General features: G+C 43.0%; 1 protein-coding gene across 1 annotated transcript; it reads left to right on the top strand.

Moving 5' to 3' along the window:
* The first annotated feature begins 3,282 nt into the window (after nucleotides 1–3,282).
* Gm52433 (predicted gene, 52433) lies at nucleotides 3,283–5,160 on the top strand. Its single transcript, XM_030251542.1, has one exon. It carries the CDS (start codon nucleotides 3,283–3,285, stop codon nucleotides 5,158–5,160), a length of 1,878 nt encoding a protein of 625 aa, XP_030107402.1.
* Nucleotides 5,161–12,238: the final 7,078 nt, after the last annotated feature.

Here is a 12,238-nt window from a genome sequence, read left to right as displayed (position 1 = left end):
AACACAATTCACTTAGTTTAAAATGATAAACATTTGTTAAATTTATATTTGTTATCTCCTCATTTCTGTAGGTCTGGGTTAGCTCATCTATGTCTTCTGACTCTGTGCCTTGCAGTCTGCAATCAAAGCATTCACTTGCAGAATCTCCAGGCCTAACTGAAGGAGGCTATACTTCTCAGCTTGCTTATGTGACTGATGGCAGGATTATGTTCCCTTTGCCTCCCTTCTGCTTTTTCCATTCTAAATCAGCAGCTAAGCCACCATTTCTTCAAAGCCTTTCCTACTGTTTCTCTTTTAAAAAAAAGATTTTCAAATTTCACTATGACTCACAGTGTGCATTATTAGGTAGTAATTTTCCCAAGGATTCCTTTGAACCCTTGAATTTGATAGATCAGTGTCTTTCACATGTTCTGAACACAAAGCTCCTCTTTTCAAATATATTTCTCGTGCTAAATTCTCTTTCTCACTTCTTTGAAGACTATGAAAAATCCAGTTAGTCAATATAGTTGACCTTGCCTTTGTGTGTGTGTGTGTGTGTGTGTGTGTGTGTGTGTGTATGGATGCATGTGCGCGAGTGTGAATGTGCATGCACAAGTGTGCATATGTGTGTGCATGCATATATGCACGCGTATGCCAGTGTGCAAGTTTGTGCACTGGTATGCATATATATGCACATGGTGATCAGCAGTGGATGTTGAGTTGTTTTCAGTTTCCACCTTATTTTTTGAAAATGAGTTTCTCTCTCTAAATCTAGATCTCATGAATTTGGCTAGATTGGCTGGTCGGTGAGTCCAAATTATGCCCCAATCTCTGCTTCCTCAGCTCTGAGATTACAGACATGTGTTACTGTACCTAGCTTTTTATATGGGTGCTGAGGATATGAACTTAGGTCTTCCCATTACTTTGGCAAGAGCACTACGTTACTGGCTGAGCCTTTGTCCATCCCCTAGTCAACCTCTCTACCTTTGTGGCCTTCCCTGTCCCAGAGTCCATTACTCTATTTCTTTGATGCTGTGATACATAGCAAGCAACATAAGCCCTACTTTCATGTTAACTAATTCTCTCTTCAGCTCTATTATAATCTGTTATTAAATAAACTCACCTACTGAATTTTACTTTGCAATTATTTTATTTTCCATTTATTTCTGATTCATTCCAACTCTAGTAGGTTAATTTTTATAGTACATTATTACATTTTATGAATTTGAACATAAGTTTGTTTTACATTCAGTCTGTTAATTTCAATCCGTGAAAGTTTTGCACGTCTGGTGTTTCTGTCTCTTACTGATTTCCTTGTATGCTTACTGATTTGCTTTTGCTGGTGAAATATGCTTTTTCTGGGAAAAGTATTTTGAGTCTCTCTAAGGCTTGAGGGGGTGTGCATTCCACAGAGAGGAACGAGCCTTGCTCTGCCAGACACCAGATGGTATTACTGCACAAAATGCGTATAGCCTTTCTGTAATAAGTATGGAAATTGAGAGTGACATTTGAAAAATTTTGTAGTAAATTGGCTTTGCCATAGCACCAATGTGCAATGTCTGTCCTTTTTTCCATATAATTTTTTTTAGGAATTCATTTTTATTGTGTTTTACCAAAGTTTGAGAGTTTCTGTGGATTGAAAATGAAACAGACAGCTCAGCTCCTCTGCACAGGTAATTTTAGATGCATCGCTTTTGAGCTAAATTGATAGTTGAACATATTTTAGGATTCCCAAATGCTTTGAATTTGGAGTATAAATACATTTGTGTAACACTTTATATTACAACTTCTCAATATATATTCTTTCATTATTTTTGCTTTCCTAAACTTTGTGTATAAGTATAGTATATTTGTATATGGTCTATGATTGTGTATGTACATGTGTATGTACATGTGTGTGTGTGTGCTTGTGTGTGTGTGTTTGTGTGTGTGCTTGTGTGTGTGTATGTGAAAACCATAGGAAGTTATTAGGTATCCTGCTTGATGCCACTCTCCACCTCGTTCCCTTGAGAAAAGCTCTCTAACTGAGCCTGAAGCTCACTCTTTTATTTTTTTTTTGGCTAGACTTACAGCCTGCATCCACCTCCTACAGTGTTTGGATTATAGATATCCTGCTATTTTTAGGACTCAAACTTGGGCCCTTATTCTTGTGTAGAAGCTCTCTTGCCTATTGAGCCTGGCCTTCAGCCCCTGTAATGATTTGTAAATGCATCTGAAAGTGTTGCAGTAGTTCCTTTATAGCACATGAGTTTGTTTTGCCTGAAACTTACCCTGAAAGTGTTCCTTGTTATTCCTTATAGTATCTAGGTGGAAAGGTCTTTTATTAGATTTTTCCACCTTGGAAGAACTCTGAGTCTGGCCACTTCCTTCCTGTACCCTGTCATGAGCCATCAACTAAATTTACCAAAATGACCAAATACCATCAGTAAAAAATATTTTTGGTGTCTGTCTTAGTCTGGGTTTCTATTCCTTCACAAGCATCATAGCCAAGAAGCAAGTTGAGGAGGAAAGGGTTTATTCAGCTTACACTTTTCACATTGCTGTTGTTCACCAAAGGAAGTCAGGACTGGAACTCAAGCTGGCCAGAAAGCAAGAGCTGATGCAGAGGCCATGGAGGGATGTTACTTACTGGCTTGCTTCCCCTGGTTTGCTCAGCTTGCTTTCTTATAGAACCAAAGACTACCAGCCCAGGGATGGCAGAACCAACAATGGGCCCTCCCCCATTGATCACTAATTGAGAAAATGCCTTACAGCTGGATCTTATGGAGGCATTTCCTCACCCGAAGCTCCTTTCTCTGTGATAATTCCAGCTTGTGTCAAACTGACACAAAATCTGTTGGGAGCCGCGCCCACATTCGCCGTTACAAGATGGTGCTGACAGCTGTGTTCTAAGTGGTAAACAAATAATCTGCGCATGTGCCGAGGGTGGTTCTTCACTCCATGTGCTCTGCCTTCCTCGTGACGTCAACTCGGCCGATGGGCTGCAGCCAATCAGGGAGTGACACGTCCTAGGCGAAGGAAAATTCTCCTTAATAGGGACGGGGTTTCGTTTTCTCTCTCTCTTGCTTCTTGCACTCCGGCTCCTGAAGATGTAAGCAATAAAGCTTTGCCGCAGAAGATTCTGGTTTGTTGCGTCTTTCCTGGCCGGTCGTGAGAACGCGTCTAATAACAATTGGTGCCGAATTCCGGGACGAGAAAAAACTCGGGACTGGCGCAAGGAAGATCCCTCATTCCAGAACCAGAACTGCGGGTCGCGGTAATAAAGGTTCCCGTAAAGCAGACTGTTAAGAAGGATTCAACTGTATGAATTCAGAACTTTTCAGCTGGGGAACGAGAGTACCAGTGAGTACAGCTTTACGAGGTAAGTCTGATCTTGAACTTTCTAAGGAAATTCAAGACAGTCTATCAGAAGTAAAGTGGAATATGTTTGGCCTTGAATTTTTTCTAATGTTAGAAGCCCTTTTGTTCCTTTTCACATGTTATCAAGTGGTTAAGGCAGGGCGGATTCTAGATGAAATTCAGGACAAGCTATCAGAAGTAAAGCGGGGAGAGAGAGTAGGAACAAAGAGGAAATATGGTACACAAAATAAGTATACAGGCCTTTCCAAGGGTCTTGAACCCGAGGAAAAGTTAAGGTTAGGTAGGAATACCTGGAGAGAGATTAGAAGAAAAAGAGGAAAAAGGGAAAAGAAGAAAGATCAATTAGCGGAGGTCTCTAGGAAAAGGAGCCTGTGCTCATCGCTGGATGGGCTCGGGGAGCCAGCTCTTAGTAGCTCTGAAGCAGATGAAGAATTCTCCTCTGAAGAAACAGACTGGGAGGAAGAAGCAGCTCATTATGAGAAAAAAGGGTACCAGCCAGGTAAAGTGCTAGCTAATCAGTTAAGGAAGCCAAAAGCGGCTGGCGAAGGCCAGTTTGCTGATTGGCCTCAGGGCAGTCGGCTTCAAGGTCCGCCCTATGCGGAGCCCCCGCCCTGCGTAGTGCGTCAGCAATGCGCAGAGAGATGCGCAGAGAGGCAATGCGCAGAGAGATGCGCAGAGAGGCAGTGCGCAGAGAGGCAATGCGCAGAGAGGCAGTGCGCAGACTCATTCATTCCCAGAGAGGAACAAAGGAAAATACAACAGGCATTTCCGGTCTTTGAAGGAGCCGAGGGTGGGCGTGTCCACGCTCCGGTAGAATACTTACAAATTAAAGAAATTGCCGAGTCGGTCCGTAAATATGGAACCAATGCTAATTTTACCTTGGTGCAGTTAGACAGGCTTGCCGGCATGGCACTAACTCCTGCTGACTGGCAAACGGTTGTAAAAGCCGCTCTCCCTAGTATGGGCAAATATATGGAATGGAGAGCGCTTTGGCACGAAGCTGCACAAGCGCAGGCCCGAGCAAACGCAGCTGCTTTGACTCCAGAGCAGAGAGATTGGACTTTTGACTTGTTAACGGGTCAGGGAGCTTATTCTGCTGATCAGACAAACTACCATTGGGGAGCTTATGCCCAGATTTCTTCCACGGCTATTAGGGCCTGGAAGGCGCTCTCTCGAGCAGGTGAAACCACTGGTCAGTTAACAAAGATAATCCAGGGACCTCAGGAATCCTTCTCAGATTTTGTGGCCAGAATGACAGAGGCAGCAGAGCGTATTTTTGGAGAGTCAGAGCAAGCTGCGCCTCTGATAGAACAGCTAATCTATGAGCAAGCCACAAAGGAGTGCCGAGCGGCCATAGCCCCAAGAAAGAACAAAGGCTTACAAGACTGGCTCAGGGTCTGTCGAGAGCTTGGGGGACCTCTCACCAATGCAGGCTTAGCGGCCGCCATCCTCCAATCTCAGAACCGCTCCATGAGCAGAAATGATCAGAGGACATGTTTTAATTGCGGAAAGCCTGGGCATTTTAAGAAAGATTGCAGAGCTCCAGATAAACAGGGAGGGACTCTCACTCTTTGCTCTAAGTGTGGCAAGGGTTATCATAGAGCTGACCAGTGTCGCTCTGTGAGGGATATAAAGGGCAGAGTCCTTCCCCCACCTGATAGTCAATCAGCTTATGTGCCAAAAAACGGGTCATCGGGCCCTCGGTCCCAGGGCCCTCAAAGATATGGGAACCGGTTTGTCAGGACCCAGGAAGCAGTCAGAGAGGCGACCCAGGAAGACCCACAAGGGTGGACCTGCGTGCCGCCTCCGACTTCCTACTAATGCCTCAAATGAGTATTCAGCCGGTGCCAGTGGAGCCTATACCATCCTTGCCCCCGGGAACCATGGGCCTTATTCTCGGCCGGGGTTCACTCACCTTGCAGGGCTTAGTAGTCCACCCTGGAGTTATGGATTGTCAACATTCCCCTGAAATACAGGTCCTGTGCTCAAGCCCTAAGGGCGTTTTTTCTATTAGTAAAGGAGATAGGATAGCTCAGCTGCTGCTCCTCCCTGATAATACCAGGGAGAAATCTGCAGGACCTGAGATAAAGAAAATGGGCTCCTCAGGAAATGATTCTGCCTATTTGGTTGTATCTTTAAATGATAGACCTAAGCTCCGCCTTAAGATCAACGGAAAAGAGTTTGAAGGCATCCTTGATACCGGAGCAGATAAAAGTATAATTTCTACACATTGGTGGCCCAAAGCATGGCCCACCACAGAGTCATCTCATTCATTACAGGGCCTAGGATATCAATCATGTCCCACTATAAGCTCCATTGCCTTGACGTGGGAATCCTCTGAAGGACAGCAAGGGAAATTCATACCTTATGTGCTCCCACTCCCGGTTAACCTCTGGGGAAGGGATATTATGCAGCATTTGGGCCTTATTTTGTCCAATGAAAACGCCCCATCGGGAGGGTATTCAACTAAAGCAAAAAATATCATGGCAAAGATGGGTTATAAAGAAGGAAAAGGGTTAGGACATCAAGAACAGGGAAGGATAGAGCCCATCTCACCTAATGGAAACCAAGACAGACAGGGTCTGGGTTTTCCTTAGCGGCCATTGGGGCAGCACGACCCATACCATGGAAAACAGGGGACCCAGTGTGGGTTCCTCAATGGCACCTATCCTCTGAAAAACTAGAAGCTGTGATTCAACTGGTAGAGGAACAATTAAAATTAGGCCATATTGAACCCTCTACCTCACCTTGGAATACTCCAATTTTTGTAATTAAGAAAAAGTCAGGAAAGTGGAGACTGCTCCATGACCTCAGAGCCATTAATGAGCAAATGAACTTATTTGGCCCAGTACAGAGGGGTCTCCCTGTACTTTCCGCCTTACCACGTGGCTGGAATTTAATTATTATAGATATTAAAGATTGTTTCTTTTCTATACCTTTGTGTCCAAGGGAATACTGATGTCCCTCGTCTTGGTGATGTCCAGGGCGTCAATAATAAAAAGAGAGCAGCGTTGGGGGATAATGTCGACATTTCCACTCCCAATGACGGTGATGTATAATGCTCAAGTATTCTCCTGCCTTTTTACACTAACTAGGAACTGGGTTTAGCCTTGATTCAGACAGTCTTGGCTCTGTCTGGACAGGTCCAGACGACTGACACCATTAACACTTTGTCAGCCTCAGTGACTACAGTCATAGATAAACAGGCCTCAGCTAATGTCAAGATACAGAGAGGTCTCATGCTGGTTAATCAACTCATAGATCTTGTCCAGATACAACTAGATGTATTATGACAAATAACTCAGCTGGGATGTGAACAAAAGTTTCCGGGATTGTGTGTTATTTCCATTCAGTATGTTAAATTTACTAGGGCAGCTAATTTGTCAAAAAGTCTTTTTCAGTATATGTTACAGAATTGGATGGCTGAATTTGAACAGATCCTTCGGGAATTGAGACTTCAGGTCAACTCCACGCGCTTGGACCTGTCCCTGACCAAAGGATTACCCAATTGGATCTCCTCAGCATTTTCTTTCTTTAAAAAATGGGTGGGATTAATATTATTTGGAGATACACTTTGCTGTGGATTAGTGTTGCTTCTTTGATTGGTCTGTAAGCTTAAGGCCCAAACTAGGAGAGACAAGGTGGTTATTGCCCAGGCGCTTGCAGGACTAGAACATGGAGCTCCCCCTGATATATGGTTATCTATGCTTAGGCAATAGGTCGCTGGCCACTCAGCTCTTACATCTCACGAGGCTAGACTCATTGCACGGGATAGAGTGAGTGTGCTTCAGCAGCCCGAGAGAGTTGCACGGCTAAGCACTGCAATGGAAAGGCTCTGCGGCATATATGAGCCTATTCTAGGGAGACATGTCATCTTTCATGAAGGTTCAGTGTCCTAGTTCCCTTCCCCCAGGCAAAACGACACGGGAGCAGGTCAGGGTTGCTCTGGGTAAAAGCCTGTGAGCCTAAGAGCTAATCCTGTACATGGCTCCTTTACCTACACACTGGGGATTTGACCTCTATCTCCACTCTCATTAATATGGGTGGCCTATTTGCTCTTATTAAAAGGAAAGGGGGAGATGTTGGGAGCCGCGCCCACATTCGCCGTTACAAGATGGCGCTGACAGCTGTGTTCTAAGTGGTAAACAAATAATCTGCGCATGTGCCGAGGGTGGTTCTTCACTCCATGTGCTCTGCCTTCCTCGTGACGTCAACTCGGCCGATGGGCTGCAGCCAATCAGGGAGTGACACGTCCTAGGCGAAGGAAAATTCTCCTTAATAGGGACGGGGTTTCGTTTTCTCTCTCTCTTGCTTCTTGCACTCCGGCTCCTGAAGATGTAAGCAATAAAGCTTTGCCGCAGAAGATTCTGGTTTGTTGCGTCTTTCCTGGCCGGTCGTGAGAACGCGTCTAATACAGTGTCCTTTCTAGATTTTCAGCTTCCTTTTTAATTTGACTAGATAAATTAATATTGTTTTGCAGCCTCTGGATCTGAAAATGTGCATATTTGTCTGTATTTATTTTTTAAGTAAATGAAATAGGGATTGGTGAGAATAGTAAAGAACACGTTCAGGCACACAGACAAGAACAGCAGAATGTGACTCCCCAAACTAGCCTTCTATGTTCCATATTTATGGTCTTCTGACTGCCCTGAACTTCTCCTTTCTGTTTTCTCCTAAAAGGGTAACAATATGTGGGTGAATACTGCTCATCTTACATGGAATCCGGAAGCATAGAGATTACAAAATAATGTCAAAGTAGCAATGTACCCAGCTTCTTATATTTTCCTTTAACTTTTTCATATGACATATTTTAATCATGCTTTCTCCTCCGCCAATTCTTCTCAGATTCTTGATACCTCCCTATCCACCTAATTTCATGTTCTTTCTCTCTCTGAAATAACACAAACTCTCACCCAAACAGAACTGACCAAAATAACCAATAAGAGAAAAAAATGGCCAAGTGAAACAAAGGGACATCCCTGCAAAAACCTCAATCATAGAGTTCACTTCATGTTTGTCAAGTATATCTGGGCATGGGGTGTAGCTGTTATCCTCAGTTTCATGCAATTGGAGAAGACAGACTTGTCCTTTGTCAGCATATAACAATTGTGGATAGCTTATTGGATAAGAGTGGAACTATGTGACCACTTCCCCATCTCAGTGCTGGGATCCCATCTGGTTTGAACATGTGCAGGTCCTATATATGTTGATACAGTTTCTATGAGTTCATATATGCATCAGTCCTGCCTTGTATGGAAGACAATGTTTTCTTGGAGTTTTCTATTACCATTGACTCTTACAATCTTTGCTCTTCTTCTTCTGCTAAGATCCTTGAGCCTTGAAAGGAGGGGATTGAGGAGAGAGGTTGATAAAGACATCCAATTTAGGATTGAGTGCTTCCAAGTCTATCACTCTCTGCACATTGTCCAATTGTGGGTTTCTGTGTTAATTCCCATCTATTGCAACAAAAATTTTCTCTGATCAGAGTGGAAGAAAAAACAATGATCTATAGGTTTAGCAATATGTCATTATGAGCTATTTTATTGCTGTGTTCCTTTACCAGAATAATAGAATTATTTCATATATGTACATATTTTAAGAAGTTTCTACTGTAGTAGGTTCCCATATGACTTTGTCAGATGCCCCTTAATTTTAGTGGTCCCTCATATTCCTTCATTTACAACCTTATTTCCTCCCTTTCCCTGTTTGATCCTCCTATTCTAGTTTCTTTTCTGTCTTTCCATAATGCTATATTCTATTTACCCTCTCTTGGCAGATCCTTCCTTCTAATAATTCCTTTAGTCTATACCCAGCATCAGTTCTACAGATTATAGCATGCCCATTGAAGGGTTAAGAGCTAATGTACACATATAAGAGAATACATAAAATATTTTTCATTTGTGTCTGGTTTACCTCACTCATGATGACTTTTCTAGCCCATTCCTTACCTGTGAATTTCATTATTTCACTTTGAACAGTTGCATAATGTTCCACACTTTCAATATCTATGCATCACTTGATGACATCTAGGCTGTTCTAAATTCATGACAATTATGAATACCAGACAAATGAATGTGATTGTGCCAGTTTCTAAGTGGTAGGATGTAGAGTCCTTTGGCTAAATACCCAAGAGTAGTATAGCTGGATATTAAGGTGGATCCATTCCCAGGTTCAGGATGAACCTCTACCCTGATTCCCATAGGGCAATACAAGTCTGCAGTCCCATCAGCACTAAGTGTTTCCAATATACCACATCCTTGCCAGCATGTGCTGTCATTTGTTTTATTGGTCTTGGCCCTTCTGGCTGGGGTAAGATAAAGTCTCAAAGTAATTTTAATTAGCATTTTCCTCATGGCAAAGAGTGTTGAAATTTTCTTTGAAGAGTTTCTCAGCCGTTTGCATTTCAACTTTTGAGAGCTCTGTAGAGTTCTGTACTTCATTTGTAGTGGGGTATTTGCATATATTTTAAATGAAATATAAATTTTTATAAATTCCCCAATATTTAATAATGCACACATCTAGGGTGTACAATATAATATTCAGTTACACTTGGTTGAATAATTACTGTAGCCTGTGAACTTGGCATGTCCATTAGAAAACTGAGTTGCTTTTGCTCATAGTAAGAGCACCTATTATCTACTGGTTCCTAGAGGGAAGGGAGGGATGACATGGGATGTTCATTAAAGGAGACAAAGTTGAGAAGGAGAGATGGCTTAGTGGGTAGGGACACATGCTGTATGATCCTGAGAACCTGAGTTCCAATGACTTGAATCAGTGTATAAAGTTGGCTGTGTCTGCGCATGCCTGTAGTCTCAGCACTGTGGCAGCTTTGACTGCTGTATAAAGACAGGATGATTGTTGGAGCTTGCTGGCTGTCAGAATAGCTCTAGGCTTAGTAAAAGTCATTGTCCCAACGGAATGAGCTGAAGAGTGATACAGGAAGACACCTGATGTCCTCCTCTAGCTTCTATAGGCGTGAGGATACAGACACTCTTCCCACATGTGCAGGGTATGTGCCATACCTCCTTGTACAAATAATAAAAAGCTACGCATATACACAAAAATAAATAGGGTAATTTGAGGATAATGTATTATTGTATATGAGACAGTTAGATATTAGAATACTAATATGTTGGTGAGTATTAGAATGGTAAACATACACACTCTGAGCTAATCCTCTCACCTTCTGAAACAAATCACAGTAGGTAATAATGCTCCTAATACATACTGAGGATGTGAATGCTAACATGAAGGTGCAAACAAAGTAAACACCTTTCAATATAGGTGTTGTTGCATAAATTCAAGGGTGTCAGTGATATGGTATGGCATACAGACATTCAAACCAACTATTTGAGTATGTCAGTAAAGGTACAGAAACTTACATGTGTTTTGTTGAAAGTGAAAGACAAAGTAGAAAAAGGTTTAAAATGTTCCTCTTTTATGAAGAAGGAAAACAATTCTGTGTGTTCATTGATGATCAAATATGTTGTTAAAATATGGACATGTGCATTTTAGTTTGTTCACATGAGTTATCTGGGTGGTCAGTCTGTGGAAACAGAATGGGGAAGAGAAACAACCTTGATGTATGGTAGAAGAAAAACCAGTAAAACACACACAGACACACACACACACACACACATACACACACACACACACACACACACACACACACACACACACACACACAGAGAGAGAGAGAGAGAGAGAGAGAGAGAGAGAGAGAGAGAGAGAGGGAGAGAGAGAGAGAGAGGGAGAGAGAGAGAGAGACATGTAGCCTTGTCTTTGAGACAATATTTGACTGCTAATTGATGTGATAGGGCCCAGCCCACAGTGGGCAGTGTCATCCCTAAGTACCTGCATCTTGCCTATGTAAAAAAGGCAAATGGATGGAACTAGAAAATATCATCCTGAATGAGGTAATTTGAACTCAAAAGGACATTCATGATATATATTCACTAATAAGTGGGTATTAGCCAAACCAGAAGGAAAAGGACAGAATATATAAGATACAGTCCACAGAATTCAAAAAGGTCAACAAGCTGAAGTGCCCAAGTGAGAATGCTTAGTCCCACTTTGGAAGGAGAAGAAAGCAATCACAAGTGGGGAGGGAGGGACATGGGAGGGAAAGTGGACAGGGTGCCAGAGGGAGTTTGGGGGGAAGGGAACCTGATCTGGTATTGGATGAGGGAAAAGGATTGAAGCCCCGAGGGGCATCAGAAAGAAAGAAAACAGGCAACTTCAGGTTGGGGGACCCTCCAGAATGCACTGGAGACCTGGGAGATGAGAGACTCTCAGGACTCAAAGGGAGGAACTTTAGATTAAATGAGCCTCTTGCAGGAAGATAGGGCATCAAATGAAGGAGGGGGACCATCCCTCAGTCACAACTCTGACCCATAATTGTTCCTGTCTGAAAGAATTACAAGGATGGACATGGAGAAGAGCCAGAGGAAAAGAAAGTCCAGCAACAGGCCCAAAGTGGGATACAGCTCAAGGGAGGTCCCAAGGCCTGACACTATTACTGAGGCTATAGAAAGCTCACAAAAAGGGACCTAGTATGTCCAAACTCCAGAAGTCCCAACAAGCAGCTGAAAGAGTCAGATACAGATATTTGCACCCAACCAGTGGACAGAAGCTACTGATCCCTGTGGTTGAAAGGCAAGGAGAAGCTGAGGAGGAGGGTGACCCTGTAAGAAGACCAACAGTCTCAATTAATCTGGATCCCCAAGATTTCTCAAACACTGGACCACCAAACAGGCAGCATACACCAGCTGATATGAGGCCCCCAACATACATACAGTAGAAGACTTCTGGGTCTGTGTTCATTCAGAGATGATGCACCTAAACCTCAAGAGATTGGAGGCCCCAGGGAGTTTAGAGGTCAGGTAGGGTAGTGGGTAGG

This window comes from Mus musculus, chromosome X (genome assembly GCF_000001635.26).
Source record: "Mus musculus strain C57BL/6J chromosome X, GRCm38.p6 C57BL/6J".
In the NCBI taxonomy this organism is placed as follows: domain Eukaryota; kingdom Metazoa; phylum Chordata; class Mammalia; order Rodentia; family Muridae; genus Mus; species Mus musculus.
This window is presented reverse-complemented; position numbering and strand designations above follow the sequence as displayed.

Coding starts and splice junctions, on each gene's coding strand:
- Gm52433 (XM_030251542.1), top strand. CDS start 3,283: ATGAATTCAGAACTTTTCAGCTGGGGAACGAGAGTACCAGTGAGTACA.